The 24780-nt window shown below is 49.1% G+C and overlaps 1 protein-coding gene and 1 non-coding gene across 2 annotated transcripts in view; both read right to left on the reverse strand.

Moving 5' to 3' along the window:
• The window catches only part of TREML2 (triggering receptor expressed on myeloid cells like 2), a 30469-nt gene extending 6655 nt beyond the window's left edge, over nucleotides 1-23814 (reverse strand). Inside the window, 8 exon segments of the mRNA XM_038748759.1 lie at nucleotides 42-362; nucleotides 4373-4553; nucleotides 4698-4827; nucleotides 6652-6684; nucleotides 7005-7098; nucleotides 16434-16632; nucleotides 23380-23568; nucleotides 23806-23814. Coding sequence (XP_038604687.1) covers nucleotides 42-362; nucleotides 4373-4553; nucleotides 4698-4827; nucleotides 6652-6684; nucleotides 7005-7098; nucleotides 16434-16632; nucleotides 23380-23568; nucleotides 23806-23814 — 1156 coding nt within the window.
• Nucleotides 8642-8779, reverse strand: LOC119931270. The gene has a single exon (XR_005452119.1). It is a non-coding gene; the product is annotated as a small nucleolar RNA SNORA7 (small nucleolar RNA).
• Nucleotides 23815-24780: the final 966 nt, after the last annotated feature.

Genomic DNA, 24780 nt, shown 5'->3' on the forward strand with positions numbered 1-24780 from the left:
CCCGCCCGCCCGCCCCTCCCAGGCCCGGGCCAGGGACTGACCGTGAGACACCACCAGCTGGATGCCCTTGAGCGGGTAGAGCGTGCGGGAGCTATTCCGCATGCACCAGTACTTCCCCGAGTCCTGCAGGCGTAGCCCATTCATGGACACCGTAATCAACCCAACCAGGGGGTCATCCTGGAGCAGGTAGCGGGGGCCAGCCGTCCAGGCCCTGCTGAAGTTGGGGTCACACTTTCTCCTCCTCACTTTGCACCAGACCTTGCCTTCCCGCCGGTTGGGCCGAACGAGGTAGGGGCAGCTGACCGTCAGCGTCTCTCCCTCCCGCCGGCTCACCTTGGTGTATACTTCCTCATCCTGGAGGGCTGGAGAGAGTGTACGGGTCAGGGGCGGAGCAGGGAGGATGGTGACCGGAGGCCAAGGGGGAGATGGCCCGGTCCTCTGACCGGCCTCACCTTGTCATCAGTCACCCCCGCCAGCCTGGGTGCCTTCCCCAGCTTTTCCCCGCTGCCAGGGCAGAAGTCAGCTTGGGGAGCTCCTCTGTGGCTCCCCGATACCCCAACATCATGCTGCGGCTATGGGAAGGGGGACCGGCGAGCCCGGGGCACTCCTGGGGCATGCGGTCAGTCAGTCAGTCAGTCAATGGTACTTATTGAGCACTTATGGTGTGCAGAGCACTGTACTAAGCACTGGGGAGAGTACAATATAAAAATAAACAGATGTATTCCCTCCCCACAATGAGCTTACAGTCGAGAGGCTCGTATCATGTGGCCTGGGGATCACATCCCCACTGTGCCCAAGCGCCTGGTTTGGACGTCTGGGGGTTTTCAAAGCTGCGGGAGCCCAGAGCGGTTCTGAAAATCCTCAACATCCAGAACAGAACTCCTGATGCTCAGAGTCCGCCTTCAGCAGTCAGGCCCCTTCATGCCTGAGCTAAGGTGTGAATCAATCAATCGTATTTATTAAGCGCTTACTGTGTGCAGAGCACTGTACTAAGCGCTTGGGAAGTACAAGTTGGCAACATATAGAGACAGTGCCTACCCAACAGTGGGCTCACAGTCTAGAAGGGGTAGACAGAGAACAAAACAAAACATACTAACAAAATAAAATAAATAGAATAGATATGTACAAGTAAAATAAATAGAGTAATAAATACGTACAAACATATATACATATATACAGGTGCTGTGGGGTAGGGAAGGAGGTAAGGCGGGGGGATGAAGAGGGGGAGGAGGGGGAGAGGAAGGAGGGGGTTCAGTCTGGGAAGGCCTCCTGGATGAGGTGAGCTCTCAGTAGGGCCTTGAAGGGAGGAAGAGAGCTAGCTTGGTGGATGGGCAGAGGGAGGGCATTCCAGGCCAGGGGGATTGACGTGGGCTGGGGGTCGACGGTGGGACAGGTGAGAACGAGGCCCATTGAGGAGATTAGTGGCAGAGGAGCGGAGGGTGCGGGCTGGGCTGGAGAAGGAGAGAAGGGAGGTGAGGTAGGAGGGGGCGAGGTGATGGACAGCCTTGAAGCCGAGGGTGAGGAGTTTCTGCCTGTTGCGTAGGTTGATTGGTAGCCACTGGAGATTTTTGAGGAGGGGAGTAACATGCCCAGAGCATTTCTGGACAAAGACAATCCGGGCAGCGGCGTGAAGTATGGATTGAAGTGAAGAGGAGGGACGGGAGGCTGCCTTTGTCGTGTAGGTCTGAGCACACACCCCCAAGTCTGAACCTCACTTTTGGCCCCTGGGAAGTGGGGAGAGTCAACCAAACTCAGAAAAATTCACTCTGTTGGGTAACGAGGTCACTGGCAGCACTGGAGGAATCCAAACTCCCCTTTGCTGGCCGCCATCTTTGCGTGAGCAGCAAAAGTTCATTATATAACATGAACAACTTGAAGGCATCATGAGGGCCCACACAAAAACCTCTGCGAAAGTCTGCAGGGCCGATCTAATGGCTAAGTGGGCCACCGGGTGGATCCCGACATCCCTATCCAACCCCTACCCCGAGAGCCACAGAGCTCCCCTTGAGCTCCCAAAAACTACGGGAGCCGCTTCCAAGCAACAGGTTCTGGCAGCAATAATAGGGGAAGCAGCATGGCGTCCTGGATAGAGCACGGGATTGGGAGTCAGAAGATCATGGGTTCTAATTCCGGCTCCACCACTGTCTACTATGTGGCCTTGGGCAAGTCACTTCACTTCTCTGTGCCTCAGTTACCTCATTTGTAAAATGGGGATTGAGAATGTAAGCCCCCTCGTCCCCCTGTCCATCCCCCGCATCTTACCTCCTTCCCTTCCCCACAGCACCTGTATATATGTATATATGTTTGTACATATTTATTACTCTATTTATTTATTTATTTTACTTGTACATATCTATTCTATTTATTTTGTTAGTATGTTTGGTTTTGTTCTCTGTCTCCCCCTTTTTGGCCGTGAGCCCACTGTTGGGTAGGGACTGTCTCTATATGTTGCCAATTTGTACTTCCCAAGTGCTTAGTACAGTGCTCTGCACATAGTAAGCGCTCAATAAATATGATTGATGATGATGATGATGACAGGGACTGTGTCCAGCCCGATTCGCTTGAATCCACCCCAGCACTTAGTATAGTGCCTGGCACTTAGTAAGCACTTAGCAAATACCACAATTATTATTATTAATAGTTATAACGATAGTAATGGTGGTGATTGTTAAGCATTTACTGTGCCATACACTAAACTAAGCCCTGGGGTAGATAGAATACAATCAGATCAAATAGTCTCTGGCCTAAATAAGGCTCATGGTCTAAGAAGGAGAGACAATGGGTATTTAACACCCATTTTGCAGATAAGCAAACAGGTTCAGGGTAGTTAAGTGACTTGCCCAAGGACCCTCAGCAGGCCAGCAGCAGAGGGGGATTAGAACCCAGGCCTCCTGACTTTCAGGCCCATTCTCTTCCCACAAGGCCCCACTGCACTGAAGAGGTTCCTGGTGCCGTATAATAATAATAATAATGATATTTGCTAGGCGCTTACAACATGTCAAGCACTGTTCTAAGCGCTGGGGTAGATACAAGCTAATTAGTTTGGACACAGTCCCTGTCCCACATAGGGCTCAGCGTGGCTCAGTGGAAAGGGGAAGGGCTTTGGAGTCAGAGGTCATGGGTTCAAATCCCGGTTCTGCCAATTGTCAGCTGTGTGACTTTGGGCAAGTCACTTCACTTCTCTGTGCCTCAGTTACCTCATCTGTAAAATGGGGATTAAGACTGTGAGCCCCCCCGTGGGACACCTTGATCACCTTGTAACCTCCCCAGCGCTTAGAACAGTGTTTGGCACATAATAAGCGCTCAATAAAAGCCATCATTATTATTCATCCTCATTTTACAGGTGAGATAACTGGGGCCTAGAGAAGTGAAGTGACTTCCCCAAGGTCACGCAGCAGACACGTGGCAGAGCAGAGATTAGAACCCAGGTCCTTCTGTCTCCCAGGGGCCATGCTCTAGCGACTAGGTCGTGCTGCGTCTCATCAAACCAGTTGAAAACTGGAAGGATGCCCCACCACCACCACCATCCCCTTGGGGTGTCCTGAGGAGGGAGGCCAGGCACCTCTTGCCCCAGAGATCTCTTGGAGGTCTCTTTGGAGACCCCTTCCCCTCCCCCTGCCTTTCCTTGGCAAGCTGGGCTGTTCAGGGGGATGGATGGGGTGACCTTTGGAGCCCTGGCTATTCTCCGATGATTCTGCAGTCACCTCCCATTTGGGCCCCTGAGCAAACCCACACCCACCCCCCAGTCGCTTTGCTGGGAAGATTAAAGAGGAGGTGATGCAGGAAGTGGTAACCCCGTTGCCTTGGTTGCAAGGAAGACAGGGAGGGTGAGGCCCCTACTGAGTACCGGGCGCTCTCTGGGAGCAACACTCTCTACGGTTGGTTTGGGGGCGGGGTCTGGAGATGATGTCTTCTTTCTAAGAATTGCCCAGGGAGTTCTGGGCACTCTGTGAATGAGGTCACCATGGCCGGAGCCAATGGAGATGGAAGGGAAGGGGGCCCACAGGAGGGTGAGAGGACATTGTTCAGGGACCAGGACCTCGAAGAGGGCCTCTGGCAAGGAGAGGAGCTTTCCTAGGGGCCCTCAAGTTTGGGACCATTGGTGCGGGGGATGCCCATGTCCCTGCTGGGGTCCCTGGGCTCGCCCGAACCAGGTGATGACACCGCACTGCCCTTCTAATACTGGCGGACCTTGGCCTTCTGGAAGGGGTTTCTGTCAGAAACAGGTGCAACCTCACTGGGAGCCCCAGGACAGATCACAGGCAGATGCCTCAGCCCCCCAAAGTCCCCTCCCCAACGTGGAGCAGTAGGGCACCCAACATCACCCCCCCCAAGCCCCTAGTCCCCCCCAGCTCACCCCTCTTTTCCTCACCTGAAACCCAGAGCATCAGCAGCAGCAGCAGCAGGAACAGCAAGCGCCGGGGGCACCGGACACCTGGCTCCATCCTCTTCCGGGCCGTCCAGATTACCCCCGGCCACTGGCCACCCTGGGTCTCCACAGCAGCGATTCAGGGCGGGCGCCCAGGGCTAGCTTTCGTCCATGGCACCTGTGTCTGTAGGGCAGGGCAAAGGCCACACGAAAGTGAAATTGCTCAATTAGAGAAGTGAGGAAACCGGCAGAAGCGTGAGCTGCGACGGGCCCCTTCCCCGTGCCCCTCCCTGCCCTCCGACCACAGGCCCAGGAGCCTATCACCAACGGAGCCGCTGAGCCACCGTTTCCGCTCCTCAGAGGAGCCACTAGCCCGGGCGAGCGCCCCACCCGAGCCTCTCCCACAGAGGCGGCCTTCAGGATTTCCCCAGTTAGGGGTCCTGGGGGAGAAGGGGCTGCTGAGATGGAGAGCAACGCCCCGGCCGGCACCCCCAAAGCCCCTCTCTGAACTGGGGAATCACCCCTCCGGCCCAGAGTTCGGCCTTCTCTGTCCAGAGGCAGGATCCCGAGAGCAGCAGGGTCTTTGAGGATCCCTGGGTGGTCCACTCCCACTGGCCTGGAGGCCAGACTTCTGTACAGGCCAGGGGACTACCCCCTAGGTGGGAGGGGCCAGCAGAGCCCAGTTTCCGAAGGATCTCGATCACAAGCATTCACACTAACGCACAGGATCGTTCCCCCGCAGAGACACACACTTTTGCATTCATACGCAAGCTTTCACTCCCACCCAAATGCGGCCACTCATTCAAAAACAGAGTCACAAAGACAGGACACATACAGACAGGCAAACACCCACGCCCAAACCCGCCCACACTCGGTTGGACTCACACAAATATCCACACATGAGTATGCGTTCCCTCCCTATCTCTCTCCCCCAGCTGCCCCCTTCTCCACTGTGGTGATGCAGTGGCAGCGGCAGCAAGGGGAACCGTGCTTAATACAGTGCTCTGCACACAGTAAGCGCTCAATAAATATGATTGAATGAATGAGCCACTAGGCCCATCACCCTCTCCATCCACACAGGAGTCTTGGAACCAGAGTTGAGCATCCAGCCCACCTGCTCGTTGTTGCCTTTGTTTGCTCCCACTCTTTCATTTTTTAATGATCTTTGCTAAGTGCTTACTGTGTGCCAAGCACTGTACTAAGCACTGGGGTAGATACAAACTCATCAGGTTGGATACAGTCCATGTCCCTCACGGGGCTCACAGTCTTAATCCCCAGATGAGGGAACTGAAGCTCTCCCCCTTCTAGACTGTGAGCCCACTGTTGGGTAGGGACTGTCTCTATATGTTGCCAACTTGTACTTCCCAAGCGCTTAGTACAGTGCTCTGCACACAGTAAGCGCTCAATAAATAAGATTGATTGATTGATTGATTGATTGAAGCAGAGAGCAGTGAAGTTTCTTGCCCAAGGTCTCACAGCTGACAGAAAAGCAGCATGGCTCAGTGGAAAGAGCCCGGGCTTTGGAGTCAGAGGTCATGCGTTCAAATCCCGCCTCCACCAATTGTCAGCTGTGTGACTTTGGGCAAGTCACTTCACTTCTCTATGCCTCAGTTCCCTCATCTGTAAAATGGGGATTAAGACTGTGAGCCCCACGTGGGACAACCTGATCACCTGGTAACCTCCCCAGGGCTTAGAACAGTGCTTTGCATATAGTAAGCGCTTAATACATGTCATCATGATTATTATTATTAAGATGAGGAGCTGGGATTAGAACCCAAGTCATCCTGGCTCCTGGGACCACGGTCCATCCAGTAGGCCACACTGCTTCTCTTTCAGCCCGCCACCTCTGAGTAGGGACCCTCAGAAACCAGGAAGAGATTCCTATCTTGCTTCATGGGGCCGCCAGTGGAGCCTCAGGCTCCTCCTCCCTCCCCGACGTCCCATCAGCCCCACTGACCTGGCTGGACCTGCCCCGCCCAGGAGGGCCTGTCCTGTAATAATAATAATAATTATTATTATTATGGTACTCGTTAAGCTCTATGTGCCAAACACTGTTCTAAGCACTGGGGTAGATACAAGTTAATCAGGTTGGACACAGTCCCTGTCCTACATGGGGCTCACACTCTTAATCCCAATTTTACAGATAAGAGAACTGAGGCCCAGAGAAGTGAGGTGACTTGCCCAAGGTCACACAGCAGAAACGTGGTGGAGCCGGGAACAGAACCCCTGACCTTCTGATTCTCAGGCCCATGCTCTATCCACTAAGCCGCATCGCTTCTCACTAAATCACGCGGGCCAGGACTTCCTCGACCGGTCTGGGAAAGACCCAGGGTATGCCAGAGAGGCTCCGAGGGTATGTCAGAGGGAAGGGACAGAAGAGAGGGAAAGAAAAGAAGAAAAATGCAAGAACCACAGAGAAAGAAACCCAGACTTACCTCCCCAGCTGCGGTCTCCACCCTGCGAATTGTCTGCTCAGAGTTGCCACAGATGCAGGGAACAAACCAGGCCCATTCAATTCATTCAATCGTGTTTATTGAACGCTTACTGTGTGCAGAGCACTGTAATAAGCTCTTGGGAAGTACAAGTTGGCAACATATAGAGACGGTCCCTACCCACCAGCAGGTTCACAGTCTACAGTTGCCCAGATTTGCCGAGTTTGGGACTGAGGCCTTGCTCCTGCAGCCTGAGGATTTCATTGGTTGTCTGGATCCTCAGGAGCCTGGACAGGTCTGTGGCCGCCGGGAGAATAGAGCGGGTTCTGGGAAGACATGGGAACATCTAAGAGATGGTGGATTTCTAGATGAAGGATGGAAGGGGACAGGAGAGGCTGGGCGGGTGGGCCGAGGGAGTCTTATGAAGGGCAGCAAGGTTTGCTGCTTTAGTGACCTGGAGGTTTCAGGACTCTTTCAATTTTATAATAATAATAATAATAATGGCATTTGTTAAGCGCTTACTCTGTGCAAAGCACTGTTCTAAGCGCTGGGGGGATACAAGGTGATCACGTTATAATAATAGGCATTTGTTAAGCGCTTACTATGTGCAAAGCACTGTTCTAAGCACTGGGGGGATACAAGGTGATCACATTATAATAATAATGATGGTATTTGTTAAGTGCTTACTATGTGCAAAGCACTGTTCTAAGTGCTGGGGAGGTCACGAGGTGATCAGTTTGTCCCACGTGGGGCTCACAGTCTTAATCCCCATTTTACAGATGAGGTAATTGAGGCTCCGAGAAGTTAAGTGACTTGCCCAAGGTCACACAGCAGACATGTGGGGGAGCTGGGATTAGAACCCATGACCTCTGACTCCCAAGCCTGTGCTCTCTCCACTGAGCCATGCTGCTTCTCTGAGGTCAGGTGAAGCCCCCTCCCCAAGGAACCCCAGACCTCTCCAGAAAAGCCCACCCAGGGGTCTGGGGGCCCAGTGGATTGCAAAGAGGAGGGTTGGGAGGGAGGGGTCAGCAGTTCAGGCCAGGGGGACTCAGTCCTGGGAAGAGTCTCTGCCCCATGAAGGGCCCAGCAGAAGCAGCAGCAGTGGTTCTGCCTCTCTCCCCTCCTCATTTCCTGTCCCCGTCCCCAGGGAGGCAGCCACCTCCCTCTCTGGCTCCCTTCCCCACCCACGCTGACTTCACCCAGGCCCACACTGAGCTCTGAGGACTAGGCCCAAGCCATGGTTTACACCCATTCATGCTTCCAAAGTTAGTTTCGGGGGGAAAAAATGAATTTAGCTGGGCTCTAAGAGACCACTAATGAACAAAACTTAAATTATAATAATGATAGCATTTATTAAGCGCTTACTGTGTGGAAAGCACTGTGGAGATTACAAGGTGATCAGGTTGTCCCAGAGGGGGCTCACAGTCTTCATCCCCATTTTACAGATGAGGGAACTGAGGCCCAGAGAAGTGAAGTGACTTGCCCAAATTGGCAGAGCTGGGATTTGAACCCATGACCTCTGACTCCAAAGCCCTTGCTCTTTCCACTGAGCCACGCTGCTTCTCATTAGGAGTTCTGGGCTGCACTTTGGGTAGGATACTAGACATGGCTTGTCTTGTTTTATGCTGTAGAGTCGTCTCCGACCCATAGCGACTCCATGGACACATCTGTCCCAGAATGCCGCACCCTGCATCTTCGATCGTTCTGGTAGTGTCTCCATAGGATTTTCTGGGTAAAAATCCAGAAGTAGTTTTACCATTGCCTTCCTCCACACAGTAAACTTGAATCTCAATCCTCGACTCTCTCCCATTCCCCTGATGCCCTGCACAGGTGAGTTTTGACTTGTAGCAGATTGCCTTCCACTCACTAGCCACTGGCCAAGCTAGGAATGGAATGCGTAGGCCTCTGCTTGACTCTCCCTCCCATAGCCGAGACTGGTAGAGTCCTGGAAACTCTCCAGAAGCAAACCTGAAAGGGGCCAGACATGGCACTTGGAGTAAACACTACTACTAGTAGTAGTAATAGTAATAGTAATACTATTACTATACTATACTATTACTATACTATCCCCTTCTAGACTGTGAGCCCGTTGTTGGGTAGGGACCGTCTCTATATAATGATGGCATTTGTTAAGTGCTTACCATGTGCAAAGCATTGTTCTAAGCTCTGGGGAGGATACAAGGTGATCAGGTTGTCCCACTTCGGGCTCACAGTCTTAATCCCCATTTTACAGATGAGGTAACTGAGGCCCGGAGAAGTTAAGTGACTTGCCCAAAGTCACACAGCTGACAATTGGCGGAGCTGGGATTTGAACCCATGACATCTGACTCCAAAGCCTGTGCTCTTTCCAATGAGCCATGCTGCTTCCCTATATGTTCTCTATATGTTGCCAACTTGTACTTCCCAAGCGCTTAGTACAGTGCTCTGCACACAGTTAGTGCTCAATAAATATGATTGAATGAATGAAATGCATGAATAATAATGGCATTTATTGCGAGCACACTGGGTACAGTGCTTGGGAAAACACAAAAGAAGCACATTGATACCCTACATATATGCGGGGAGAGAGAGAGAGAGAGAGAAAGAGAGATCACCAGACCCAAGGAGAATTGATTGGCTCCCCCCTTCTAGACTGTGAGCCCATTGTTGGGTAGGGATTGTCTCTATTTGTTCCCAAATCATACTCTCCAAGAGCTTAGTACAGTGCTCTGCACACAGTAAGCATTCAATAAATACGATCGAATCAATGAATGAATTGTTCACCAATGACTCGTGCTTATCATCTTCTGTAGAAAAATGTTCGTTTTTGATGACCTTGTGCCCGATGACCTATATATAGGACACAATGCTATTAAATAATTATGAGATTTATAAAGCATTTATTTCATGCTAAGCACTGGGGTGATGACGGATTAGGAGATCAGACATAACCCCTGTCTCATACAGGGATCACACTCTTCTTATCCCATTTAATAGTTAAAAACAGAGGTCCAGAGAGGTTAAGTGACTTGCCCATGGTCACACAGCAGATACGTGGTAGGCCCAAGACTAGAACCCAGGTCTTCTGACTGCCAGCCCTGTGTTCTTTCCACTAGACCAACTGGAAATATATGAACAGCGCATAAATATTTCACTGCCCTGCCACATTTTTGCACTCAAATTGAGTCATTCGTACTTATTTTACTTGGGCCTCGCACAGTCAGAAGTATCCTATAAAGTCATCAATCAATCAACCATACTTATTGAGCACCTACTACGTGCACAGCACTTCACTAAGTGCTCAGGAGAGTATAATAGAGGTAGAAGAAGTGTTTAAATAGTAGAGCGTATAAATAAATTTGTATAAAAGCACTACAGCAAATTGTGAATGCATAAATGCTGAAATGATAGTTGGGAGGATGAACCAGACCACACAGTTGTCTGGTGTGTGACCTTGGGCAAGTCACTTCACTTCTCTGAGCCTCATTAACCTCATCTGTAAAATGGGCATTAAGTCTGTGCGTCCCATATGGGACACGGACCGTGCCCGACCTGATTACCTTGTATCTACCCCAGCTCTTAGAACAGTGCTTGACACACAGTAAGTGCTTAACAAATACCATTCTGCAAGAAGAAAAAAAGAATCACGGAAAGTTTCTTGGAGGCGATAGGACTTCAGAAGGCCTTTGAAGGTGGGGGAGAGCTGGGAACTGGTGGATCCGAAGGACTTCCAGGCAGGAGGGAGACCGTGAGCTGGAGGTCGGAGGTGGGAGAGTTGAGAAAGAGGATGGGGAGTGTGGGAGCAGTAGCACTGTTTAAACTAACTCTGGAAAGGCAGAAACTTGGCTCTGGTTAAAGAAAAAGTCCCAGCATGGCTATTCCAGTATGAACAGAGGCAGCAGTTGCCTTTAGAGTGGCCAGTGGGTGCAGTCCCCAGCTTTCCACTGCTGCTACCCCCACTCCCTGTGACTGCAGCAGCATTCCACTCATAATTTTTTTCCTTCACCCCTTATGGGTGGGGAGGAAGAGTGTTTAAGATGGGGTGTAATGGGAGGTGAGAGTAAAGCAGTAAGAGGGAGAGAGCTGATGGAGTGCCTTAAAGCTGGTGGTCAAGAATTCCTATTTCAGCGAGAAGGGAATGTGTAACCTGAGTTTCTGAGGAGTGGAGAGATAATAATAATCATAATGGCATTTATTAAGCACTTACTATGTGCAAAGCACTGTTCTAAGCACTGGGGAGGTTACAAGGTGATCAGGTTGTCCCACATAGGGCTCACAGTCTTCATCCCCATTTTACAGATGAGGTAACTGAGGCGCAGAGAAATTAAGTGACTTGCCCAAAGTCACACAGCAGATAAGTGGCGGAGTCAGGATTTGAACCCATGACCTCTGACTCCAGAGCCCGGACTCTTTCCACTGAGCCATGCTGCTTCTCTGATGTGTGCAGAGGAAAGATGTGTGCAGAATATTTGTGGAAAATGAACCAAGCAGGAGAGGGACCAATGGATGGGAGACTATTTCCCCTTTCCCTAATCTTGTTTATTGTCTGTCTCCCCCTTTAGACTGTGAGCTCCTTGTGGGCAGGGTTTGCCTCGACCAACTCAGGTGTATTGTACTTTTCTAAGCGGAATGATTGGAGAGGGAAGAGGGTAAAGCCGTGTGGAGTGTTGAGAAGACTGATAAGGCAGTTTAGCCAGGGTATCTCTAGCTCTTGGACCAGGATGGTGGCGGTCAGTACCTACAATCAAAGTCCCCAAAATTCTCAATTTCTTTTGGCTTTGGGTAAAAGTTGGGTGGTTCTGGTTTTATACCTGGTGAAATTTGGAGATCAAAAATATATTTTCTGAAAAAAAAAATGAGCTTAAGTGTCCTGCATTTCAACTATGATTTGTGGTTCAGCCATTATGGGAAAGGAATTCCTGGTGGCCTGAGTGTGGGAGTCTTCTGCATTGTCTATGCACTATAGAGGAGGAGGAGGAGGAGGAGGAGAGGAGATGGAAAAGGGGAGGAGGAGGAAGAGAATGAGGAGTAGGTGGAGGAGGAGAAAGAGGAGGAGGAGAGGAGATAAAAAAGAGAGGAGAAGGAAGAGAATGAGGAGGAGGAGAAGGAGGAGGAGGGAGAGGAGAAGGAGGATGAGGAAGAGGAGGAGGAGGAGAATGAGGAGTAGGCGGAGGAGGAGAAAGAGGAGGAGGAGAGGAGAGAAAAAAGAGAGGAGAAGAGGAGGAGGAGGAGGAGGAGGAGAAGGAAGAGGAGGAGAATGAGGACGAGGAAGAGGAGAAGGAGGACGAGGAAGAGGAGGAAGAGGAGAAGGAGGAAAAGGAGAAGGAGGAGAACGAGGAGGAGGAAGAGGAGGAGGACGAGGAAGAGGAGGAGAAGGAGGAAGAGGAGATGTATGAAAGGAGGAGGAGGAGGAGAAGGGGAAGGAGGTAGAGGAGGAGAAGGGGATGAGGAGGAGGAGATGGATGAGGGGGGAAGAAAGGGGACAAAGGCAGGAAATGGCCCTCAGAAGCAGCTCAGTAAAATGGGTCAGCTGTGTAGGTGGGAAAAGGTGGAAACAAGGCAGGGACAGAATAACGATAATAATGATAATAATAATAATAATAATAATAATAATAATAATAACGGCATTGGTTAAGCACTTACTATGTGTGAAGCACTGTTCTAAGTGCTGGAGTAGGTACAAGGTCATCAAATTGTCCCACGTGGGGCTCACAGTCTTCATCCCCATTTTCCAGATGAGGTAACTGAGGCCCAGAGAAGTGAAGCAGCTTGCCTGAGGTCACACAGCAAACAAGTGGCAGAGCCGGGATTAGAACCCACGACCTCTGACTCAGAAGGACTGGGTACTGGCATGGGGAGAAGAATGTTTGGAGCAGGTGGAGAAGGCATTGGGAAGGAAGGGCTGCCACCTGACTTCTGCTGCGCCGGGGAGAATTTGGAGTTCCCAGGTCCGGGGAGGGCTGGGCTTCTGCAACCTCGTGCAGGTAGACAAGGCCCTGGCAGCGTTCATTCATTCATTCAATTGTATTTATTGAGCGCTTACGGTGTGCAGAGCACTGGACTAAGCGCTTGGAAAGTCCAATTCAGCAACAAATAGAGAGAATCCCGGCCCACGGTTACGGGCAGAGCGTCTGCAGCAGCTGCAACAGCAGCAACCATCAATCGTCGGTTGAAGTAGCGTAACCTAGTGGATAGCTCACATGCCTGGAAGTCAGACGACCAAGGTTCTAATCCCAGCTCTGCCATTTTTCATTCAATCGTATTTATTCATTCATTCATTAATCATATTTATTGAGCGCTTACTGTGTGCAGAGCACTGTACTAAGTGCTTGGGAAGTACAAATCGGCAACATATAGAGACAGTCTCTACCCAACAGTGGACTCACAGTCTAGAAGGGGGAGACAGACAACAAAACAAAACATATTAACAAAATAAAATAAATAGAATAAATATGAACAAGTAAAATAAATAGAGAAATAAATACGTACAATTCATTCATTCATTCAATCATATTTATTGAGCACTTACTGTGTGCAGAGCACTGGACTAAGTGCTTGGGAAGTCCAAGTTGGCAACATATAGAGACGGTCCCTCCCCAACAGCGGGCTCACAGTAAACATATATAGTCTTCATCCCCATTTTACAGAGGGAACTGAGGCAAGGAGAAGTTAAGCAACTTGCCAAGGTCACACAGCAGACAAGTGGCGGAGCCAAGATGAGAACTCACGATCTCTGACTCCCAAGCCCGGGCTCTTTCCACTGAGCCATGCTGCTTATATAGTGGGTGAGGATACGGCCATGTCTGCAGAAAATGTGTCTGTTTATCATTATATTGTATTCACCCAAGCACTTAGTACAGTGCTCTGCACACTGCTGTATTCACCCAAGCGTTTAGTATGGTGCTCTGCACATGGAAAGCTCTCAAGAAATATAAATGAACCAACAATCGAACCAATGAATACTGTTGCTAAGCTCTGAGAGATAGTCTTCTCTGCGGCTGACCTCCCCTCTAGCCATCTCACTATGGGTGTCGTTGATCTCAGGGAATCAATCAATCGTATTTATTGAGCACTTACTGTGTGCAGAGCAACACATGAGGGACCGTGGATGGTTCAGAGCAAACCACCACCACTACTGCAAGCCTGCAAGGGTGGACATATAATAATAATAATAATGGCATTTATTCAGTGCTTACTATGTGCAAAGCACTGTTCTAAGCGCTGGGGAGGTTACAAGATGATCCCCCTTTTAGACTGTGAGCCCACTGTTGGGTAGGGACTGTCTCTATATGTTGCCAACTTGTAATTCCCAAGCGCTTAGTACAGTGCTCTGCACACAGTAAGCGCTCAATAAATGTGATTGATGATGATGATGATGATCAGGTTATCCCCCGTGGGGCTCACAGTCTTCATCCCCATTTTCCAGATGAGGGAACTGAGGCCCAGAGAAGTAAAGTGACTTCCCCAAAGTTACCCAGCTGACAAGTGGCGGAGCCAGGATTTGAACCCATGACCTCTGACTCCAAAGCCCGGGCTCTTCCCACTGAGCCACACTGCTCTCCCCCACCCTTCACCAGTAGTGTCTAAGCAATGCTCCTCGGAAGGGCAGGGGGCCAGAAAGGATGCCCGGCCGTAACGGAATGGGATGCAGGGTGAAAGTGATTCTCCGTGTGACATACCCTTGGGTCCGTTCTCCCCATCAGAAGACTATTAGAAGGGAGGGTGAGGCTCACTTATTCACTTTAATAATGATGGAATTATTAGGTATTTATTGAGCACTTACTGTGTGCAGAGCACTGTACTAAGTTTGCTGTGTGACCTCGGGCAAGTCTAGTCTAGCTTTACTTCTATTGCATCTAGCTTTACTTCTGTTTATTCTGATGACTTGACACCTGACCGCATGTTTTGTTTTGTTGTCTGTCTCCCCCTTCTAGACTGTGAGCCCGTTGTTGGGTAGGGACCGTCTCTATATGTTGCCAACTTGTACTTCCCAAGCGCTTAGTCCAGTGCTCTGCACACAGTAAGCGCTCAATAAATACGATTGAATGAATGAATGAAAGTCACTTCACCTGTCTTTGCCTCAGTTACCTCATCTGCAAAATGGGGATTAAGGCTGTGAGCTCCAAGTGGGACATGGACTCTGTCCAACCTGATTAACTTGTATTTACCCCAGTGCTTAGTACGGTGACTGGCAGATAGTAAAAGCACTTAACAAATATCATTTAAAAATGGTATTTATTACATGCCTACTGTGTGCAGAGCACTGTCCGAAATACTTGGGAGAATACAATAGAGTAGAATAAATAGTAATAATAATGGCATTTATTAAGCACTTACTATGTGCAAAGCACTGTTCTAAGCGCTGGGGAGGTTACAAGGTGATCACGTTTTCCCGCGGGAGGCTCACAGTCTTCATCCCCATTTTACAGATGAGGGAACTGAGGCCCAGAGAATAATAATAATAATAATGATGGTATTTATAAAGCACTTACTATGTGCAAAGCACTATTCTAAGCACTGGGGAGGCTACAAGGTGATCACGTTGTCCCACAGGGGGCTCACAGTCTTAATCCCCATTTTACAGATGAGGTAACTGAGGCACAGAGAAGCTAAGTGACTTGTCCAAGGTCACACAGCTGACAATTCGCGGAGCTGGGATTTGAACCAATGACCTCTGACTCCAAAGCCTGGGCTTGGGAGTCAGAGGTCATGGGTTCTAATCCTGGCTCCGCCACTTATCTGCTGTGTGACTTTGGGCAAGTCAGCATGGCTCAGTGGAAAGAGCATGGGCGTTGGAGTCAGAGGTCATGGGTTCAAATTCCGGCTCCACCAAGTGTCAGCTGTGCGACTGTGGGCAAGTCACTTCACTTCTCTGTGCCTCAGTTCCCTCATCTGTAAAATGGGAATTAAGACTGTGAGCCCCCCGTGGGACATCCTGATCACCTTATAACCTCCCTAGCTCTTAGAACAGTGCTTTGCGCATAGTAAGCGCTTAATAAATGCCATCATTATTATTTTATTAACTTCTCCGTGCCTCAGTTACCTCAACTGTAAAATGGGGATTAAAACTATGAGCCCCATGTGGGACAACCTCATTACCATGTATCTATCCCAGTGCTTACAACAGTGCTCAGCGCATAGTAAGCGCTTAACAAATACCAACATTATTATTATTATTTCACTTCTCTGGGCCTCAGTTATCTCAGCTTTAAAATGGGGATTAAGCCTGGAAGCCCCATTTTGGACAGGGACTGTGTCCAACCTGATTATCTTGTATTTACCCCAGCTCTTAGTACACATAGTAAACTGGCACATAGTAAGCGTTTAACAAATGCCATAAAAAACCATCCAAGACCCAGCCCCCAGCCTTGCCTCCTTCCCCTCCCCGCACCACCTGTATATATGTTTGTATGTATTTATTACTCATTTATTTATTTGTACATATTTATTCTATTTATTTTATTTTGTTAATATGTTTTGTCTTGTTGTCTGTCTCCCCTTCTAGTCTGTGAGCCCGCTGTTGGGTAGGGACCGCCTCTAGATGTTGCCAACTTGGACTTCCCAAGAGCTTAGTACAGTGCTCTGCACACAGTAAGCGCTCAATAAATACGATTGAATGAATGATTGAGTGATTGAACAGCAGCAGAGGCAACAAGAGCGGTAGCCCTGGCAGCTGTGGGGGTGGCAGCGGCGGCAGAGGGCAGCCGTGCCCCAGTCTAGACAGACCCCGGGCGGCTCGGGCACCTCTGGCACGGGGTCCGGCTCCGGGCGCAGCAGGAGAGCCAACCCACAAAAGCTGATTATTAAAAGTTCTCGTAAGAGCTGCATCCTCGTTCGCAAAAACAATTCTGCCTTGTGCCCGAGGACAGAGAACAACTTACACACTTAAAGCGGTTTCCATAACCCACATTCAGTTGGTCTCGAGCTTCGGGGAAAGTTGGCAGCCTCTTTGCGGAGGGCTTTTTTTTAAAAAAAAAAACACGAGTTGGTGGGACAATTCGACCTTTATGGCCCCAGAATGAGCCTGTGCGGGCAGAAGTAAATAAATATCCTTCTTCCTCGCAGATCACTTTGGCTTTCAAATGGCCTTTTCCAACTGCCCTTTCGGATCCTGGTGTCTGGCCTGGAGTGACCGGTTTCTCCAAGAAACAGGACGCGTTCCATGTTGACGGCTGAGGAGGTGTTAGCAGGTGACAAGGAGCTGAAATGCCGTTGATTGATCCGTTTTTTTTATCATATTTGTTAAGCGCTCACTATGTGTCAAACACTGTTCTAAGCACTGGGGTAGGTATAAGTAAATTAGGTCAGACACGGTCCCTGTCCTGCACGGACTCACGGTCTAAGTAGGAGAGAAGACAGGTTTAATCCCCATTTTACAGTTGAGAAAATGGAGACCTAGAGAAATGAAGTGACTTGCCCAAGGTTACACAGCATGCAATTGGCAGAGCCAGAATTAGAACTCAGGTCCTTTGGACTACCAATCCCATTCTCTATCCACTAGGCCATACTAACTCATCATCCTCATTCTGTCTCTGATCACAGCACCTCCCCCAGGGAGAAGTCCGGCCCCTCAAGACCTTGTTCTTCTGTCTGCTGTGTGACCTCGGGAAAGTCATTTCACTTCTCCGGGCCTCAGTTATCTCATCTGTAAAAGGGGGATTTAGACTGGAAGCCCCGAGTTGGACAGGGACTGTGTCCTACCCGATTATCTTGTATCTACCCCGGTGCTTAGTACAGTGCCTGTCACATAGTAAGCGTTTAACAAACACCATTTAAAAAAGCCACCAAGATCCAGCAGCAGCACAAGCTGTGTAGCAGTAGCTGGACTTAGAGAAGTAGTGTGACTTAGTGTGACTTATTAGCGCTTAATACATGCTATTATCATTATTATTATTATTATTATCAGGGCCAACATGGAGGGATGCCAGGGAGGAGACACAGATAGCTAGCCTGTGCTCTTTAAAGGTCCCTGCGGGAGGTGTGTTTGGCAGTGGGGTTTATTTTTGTAGTATGGTTTTCGTTAAGCGATTACTATGTGCCAAGCACTGTTCTAAGATACAAATTAATCACGTTGGACACAGTATCTGTCCCACATGGGGCTCACAGTTTAAGTAGGAGGCAGAACAGGTATTAAATCCCTATTTTATACTTGAGGAAACTGAGGCACAGAGAATCAATCATATTTATTGAGTACAGGGAAGCAGCGTGGCTCAGTGGAAAGAGCACGGGCTTTGGAGTCAGAGGTCATGGGTTCAAATCCCGGCTCTGCCAATTGTCAGCTGTGTGACTTTGGGCAAGTCACTTAACTTCTCTGGGCCTCAGTTCCCTCATCTGTAAAATGGGGATTAAAACTGTGAGCCCCACGTGGGACAATCTGATCACCTTGTAAATTCCCCAGCACTCAGAACCGTGCTTTGCAAATACTAAGCGCTTAATAAATGTCATCATTACTATTATTATCATTACTTACTGTGTGTAGGGCACTGTGTTAAGCACCTGGAAGAGTACAATGCAACAACATAACAGACACATTCCCTGCCCACAGTGAACTTACAGTCTAGCCGGGGAGACTGATATTAATATACATAAATAAATTATGGATTCATTCATTCAATTGTATTTATTGAGCGCTACTGTGTGCAGAGCACTGTACTAAGCGCTTGATAGGTACATAAGTGCTGTTGGGCCGTGGGGGGTGGGTTGTGGATAAAGGGAACAAATCAGAGTGATGCAGGAGCGGGTGGGAAAAGGGGAAATGAGGGCTTAGTCAGGGAAGGTTTCTTGGAGGAGATGGGCCTCCATTAAGGCTTTGAAGATGGGTAGCTTGGTGAGATAGGAGAGGGCATGGTGTTTGAGTGCTTTAAAGCAGATGGTAAAGAGTAGTTAAGTGACTTGCCTAAAGTCACACAGCAGGCAGAGCTAGGATTAGAACTCAGGACCTCTGACACCCAAGCCTGTGCCCTTTCCATTAGACCATACTACTTTCCTGCTAGGCTAGAAAGTTTCCCTAATTTGGCCAAAAAATGTGCCCACGCTTGGCACACAGTAAGCACTTCCAGCACTTAGAACAGTGCTTTGCACATAGTAACTGTTTAATAAATGCCATCATTATTATTATTACTTAACAAATACCATAATTATTATTATTATTACGGGCCAGTGAACACCAGCCTTAATTTGAGCTGGGGCTTCAGCGTGGCTCAGTGAAAAGAGCCCGGGCTTTGGAGTCAGAGGTCAGGGGTTCAAATCCTGGCTCCACCAATTGTCAGCTGTGCGACTTTGGGTAAGTCACTTAACTTCTCTGTGCCTCAGTTACATCATCTGTAAAATGGGGATTAAGACTGTGAGCCCCCTGTGGGGCAACCTGATCACCTTGTAACCTCCCGAGCGCCTAGAACAGTGCTTTGCACATAGTAAGCGCTTAATAAATGTCATCATCATTATTATTATTAACTAATTAATAGTATTTATTGAGTGCTTACTGGGTGCGGAGCTCTGTACTGCTTGGGAAAGTCCAGTATAGTAGATCTGATCGACATGATCCCTGTCCACCAGGAGTTTGCAGTCTACAGGGAGAAACAGACGTTAAAATTAATTCTAAATAGGAGAAATAATAGAGCATAAGGATAAGTGCTTTGGGGTTGTGATGAGTAGTAAAAGTGCTGAAGGCGTTCACAGCCAATGGAAGCGTGGCCTAGTGAGAAGCATTGTGGCCTCATGGATAGAGAGTGAGAAGGACTTGGGTTCTAATTCCGCTCCACCAACTTCCCTGTGGTGTGACTGTAGGCAAGTCACTTAATTTCTCTGTGCCTCAGTTACCTCATGTGTAAAACGAGGATTGTTAATAATAATAATAATAATAATGGCATTCATTACATGCTTACTATGTGCAAAGCCCTGTTCTAAGCGCTGGGATAGATACAAAGTAATCAAGTTGTCCCACGTGGGGCTCACAGACTTAATCCCCATTTTCCAGATGAGGTGACTGAGGCCCAGAGAAGTGAAGTGACTTGTCCAAAGTCACACAGCTGACAAATGGAGGAGCTGGGATTAAGACAGTGAGCCCCACGTGGGACCTGGACTGGGTCCAACCTGATTAGCTTATGTCTACTCCAGCATTTAGTAGAGTGCCTGGCACATAATGAGAGCTTAAGAAACACTATAAAAAAAAATTTGCACAGCTGATGCAGAGGGGAGGCCAGTTAGGGGAAATGAGGAGTTAGTCGGGGAAGGCCTCTTGGAGAAGATGTGATTTTTAAGGAGAGTTTTAGGGTCTCCTTCTACAACCATCGGCTCCTCCAATGCCAACTTACTGTAATTTCATCATGCCGATCTTATCATTAACCCCTTTGCCCGTGTCCTCCCTCTGGCCCGGAAGTCCCTCCTCCTTTATATCCGACACACCATCATTTTATCCACCTTCAAAGCCCTACTACTACTACTAATAATGATGATGGTATTTGTTAATCGCTTACTATGTGCAAAGCACTGTTCTAAGCGCTGGGGGGATACAAGGTGATCAGGTTGTCCCACTGGGGGCTCACAGTCTTCATCCCCATTTTACAGATGAGGGAACCGAGGCCCAGAGAAGTGAAGTGACTTGCCCAAAGTCACACAGCTGACAATTGGTGGAGCCGGGCTTTGAACCAATGACCTCTGATTCCAAAGCCCGGGCTCTTTCCACTGATCCACGCTGCTTCCCGTATTGGCAGAGTTGGGAGAAATGTTCCCTGCCCTCAAGGAATAATAATAATAATAATAATAAGCACAATTGTGGTATATGTAAAGCATTTACTATGTGCCAGGCACTGTACTAACATGCCTGCCCCACATAGGGCTTTTTGCCTTAATTCCCATTTTACAGATGAGCCGAGGCACAGAGAAGTGACTTGCCCAAGGCCACACAGCAGACAGGTGGTGGAGCGGGCATTAAAACCCAGATCCTTCTGACTCCCTTCCCTGACTGACCCCTCATTTCCCAACCTATTAGCCCTCCCTTCTGCATCACCGATGCATTTAGGTCTATCCCCCTTGAACATTTTGATAATCACCCCACCTCCAGCCCCCCAGCACTTAAGTACATATTCATATATTCTGCCTCTTCCCGACTGTAATTTATTTTAATGTCTGCCCCCCTCACTTGATTGCAAATTCCTTGCCGCAGGGATCGTGTCGGCCAACTCTATTGTATTGTACTCTCCCAAGTGCTTAGTACAGTGCTCTACAGACCGTAAGTGCTCAACAAATACCGTTGATTGAATAATTGGACAGCATGGACAATAATAATAACTGTGGTATTTGTCAAGCACTTATGTGTGTCAAGAGTGACTAAACGCTGGCGTAGGTTCAATGCAATCAGACCCAATTGTTGAATTGAATGGTAGCAGTGGAGAGAGTCTTTTTCTCCACTCCTGGGAGAGCCTCAGCAGGCCAGAGTGGTCGACTCTGGATCCCAAACCCTGGCTCAAAAGCCCCACACACTTCCTTCCTCTAATGCTAACCTTCTCACTGTACGTCCATCTCATCTATCTTGCCACCCACCCCTCTCCCACATCCTCCCTCTGGCCTGGAATGCCCTCCGTCCTCAAATCCTACAGACGATTCCTCTCCCCTCCTTCAAAGTTTATTGAAGGCACATTTCCTCCAAAAGACCTTCCCTAACTAAGCCTCCCTTTCCTCTTCTCCTACTCCACTCTGTGTCCCCCTGACTTGCTCCCTTTAATCATCCCCTCTTCCAGCCTCACAGTACTTACGTACAAATCTGTGATTTATTTATGTATATTAATGTCCATCTCTCTCTAGAGTGTAACCTTGGAGTGGGCAGGGAATGTGACTGTTTATTCTTATATTGTACTCTCCCAAATGGTCAGTACAGAGCTCTGCACACAGTAAGTAAATAATAATAATAATAATAATGGCATTTGTTAAGCACTTACTATGTGCTAAGCACTGTTCTAAGCTCTGGGGAGGATATTTTACTATTATTTATTACAGGAGGAAGATGGACCTGAGCATGTTTGATCCTGAAATGAGATTTAGGGTGTACACCAACCACTCTGGCCTGGGGGACCACAGCCCTGCCTCAGGCCCCCGCCAGACTCCTTCAATCAATCAATCAATCACTGGTATTTACTGAGCACTTACTATTTGCAGAACACTACTAAGCACTCAGGAGAGTCAGCATGGCATAGTGGATAGAAGCCCTACTGAGAGCTCACCTCCTCCAGGAGGCCTTCCCAGACTGAGCCCCCTCCTTCCTCTCCCCCTTCTCCACCTCCCCATCCCCCCCGCCTTACCTCCTTCCCTTCCCCACAGCACCTGTATATATGTATATATGTTTGTACGTATTTATTACTCTATTTATTTATTTTATTTGTACATGTTTATTCTATTTTATTTTGTTAATATGTTTTGTTTTGTTCTCTGTCTCCCCCTTCTAGACTGTGAGCCCACTGTTGGGTAGGGACTGTCTCTATGTGTTGCCAACTTGTACTTCCCAAGCGCTTAGTACAGTGCTGTGCACACAGTAAGCGCTCAATAAATACGATTGAATGAATGAATGAATGAATGAATGAATGAGTGAATGAATAGAGCACAGACTTGGGAATCAGAAGGTCGTGGGTTCTAGGGTTCTGCTTCTAGAGAAGCAGCGTAGCTCCGTGGAAAGAGCACAAGCTTTGGAGTCAGAGGTCATGGGTTCAAAGCCCAGCTCCGCCACTTGTAGGCTGTGTGACTTTGGGCAAGTCACTTCACTTCTCTGGGCCTCAGTTCCCTCATCTGTAAAATGGGGATTAAAACTGTGAGCCCCCCATGGGACAACCTGATCACCTTGTAACCTCCCCAGCACTTAAAACAGTGCTTTGCACATAGTAAGTGCTTAATAAATGCCATCATTATTATCATTATTATTATTATTCTAATCCCAGCTCTGCCACATGTCTACTTCTGTGACCTTGGACAACACATATCACTTCTCTGTGCCTCAGTTACCTCAACTGTCAAATGGGGATTGAGACTGTGAGCCCCATGTGGGGCAGGGATTATGTCCAGACCCACTTACTCATATCAACTCCAGTACTTAGTACAGTGCCTGACACAGAGTAAGCACTTAACAAATACCATAATTATTATTATTATTATTGCCCACTCCCTGGCTCAGCCCGGGGGACAGTGAGGACCCCTTACAGTCTGGAGCTGGAGCAGGGGCCATGACCAACCCGATTTGCTTGTATCTACTCCAGCACTTAGTATAGTGCCTGATACAGAGTAAGCACTTAATACCATAATTATTATTATTATTACCCACTCCCTGGCTCAGCCCGGGGGTCAGCAAGGACCCCTTACAGTCTGGAGCTGGAGCAGGGGCTGTGACCGACCTGCTTTGCTTGTATCTACTCCAGCACAGTGCTTGACACAGAGTAAGCGCTTAACTAATACCATAATTATTATTATTATTACCCACTCCCTGGCTCATCCCGGGGGCAGCGAGGACCCTGCAGTCCAGAGACAGAGCAGGGGTCTCTCCCCAGGACTGAAAGCTTCCCACTAAAACCCCTCATCCGGCTCCTGTCCAAACCAAAGCCGAAGGACCACTCCGGCCTGATCCGGAAGGCAGCCATCGGGGTCCCAGACGGGGAGGCCGGGCCCCAGCGTCTCCTGAGCTTCCTCCTGCATCCAGGAGCCACAGGCGTTGGCGGCGATCGGATGAAGGGAGGCGGCTGGACAGCCAGGCGGTCTTGGCTTCCATCGGCCGCCAAGGGAACTCCGGGGGCGCCTGCTGCAGCCCGGCTGCCGGGAAGATTAAGGAAAAGAGAAGAGGGATGGATGGAGGCCCATCTTCCTCTCCCGAGGCTGCTGCGGTGGACGAGGATGAATGAATGCAGGAGGTCACTGTCTGAAAGGCGGTGATTGTTTCCCGGGTTGCCCTCCCTGCGCTCCTCCCTTGAACCCAGTTTCTGCTCCCCCTGGGCGGCCGTCCTCTCCAGTAAACCCATTTTACTGGAATTCAGAGTCCTGGACCCACACCGAGGCCATGCTGGGGGGAACTGTGGGGAGGGAGTGCATCCTCCTCTCTGTGGGGCAGTAAGATTTGTTGGACCTGCCAATCAGGCTGGCCCTGCTAGGCCAGCCCAGTCTCTCCCTGCAGCCCCCAAGGCTGAATCTCTCCAAAGACACTCACTCCGGCTTCCCTGACCAGAGCCCAACACAGCCAGACCCAGGGAGATTTGGGGGTTCGGTGGTGCTAGCGGTTGTTTAGGGAGGCCCCTATTGGGACTTTCCCCATCTCTCCCTCTATTTCCCTTCCCAGCCTCCTTTCCCTTCTTTTCTTTCCCTTCATTCATTCATTCATTCATTCAATCAATCATATTTATTGAGCACTCCAAGTTGGCAACATATAGAGTCGGTCCCTACCCAACAACGGGCTCCCAGTCTAGAAGGGGGAGACAGACAACAAAACAAAACATGTAGACATGTAGGTGTCCCCCTTCCCCATTTTTCTTTTTCTTCCCTCTTTCCCCAACCCCATTTTCATTCATTCATTCAATTCAATCATATTTATTGAGCAGAGCATATTTAGTGTGCAGAGCACTGTACTAAGCGCTTGATAATAACAATGGCATTTATTAAGTGCTTACTATGTGCAAAGCACTGTTCAGTTTATAAGGTGATCAGGTCGTCCCACGTGGGGCTCACAGTCTTAATCCCCATTTTCCAGATGAGGTAACTGAGGCCCAGAGAAGTGAAGTGACTTGCCCAAAGTCACCCAGCTGACAAGTGGCAGAGCCGGGATTTAAACCAATGACTTTTGACTTCAAAGCCCAGGCCCTTTCTGAGCCACGCTGCTTCCCCAACCTTTTCCCCTCGTTTCCTCCCCTTTTCCTCTCTTTTCCTTTCCTTTTCCCTTCCTATTCCCCATGTCCTTTTTCCTTTCCCCCACCCCTTTTCTATTTGCCCTTCCCCTCACTCCTTGCTGATGGCAGATTGAATAGAACACAGGCT

The sequence above is a fragment of the Tachyglossus aculeatus genome, chromosome 7 (assembly GCF_015852505.1).
Source record: "Tachyglossus aculeatus isolate mTacAcu1 chromosome 7, mTacAcu1.pri, whole genome shotgun sequence".
Taxonomy (NCBI): Eukaryota; Metazoa; Chordata; class Mammalia; order Monotremata; family Tachyglossidae; genus Tachyglossus; species Tachyglossus aculeatus.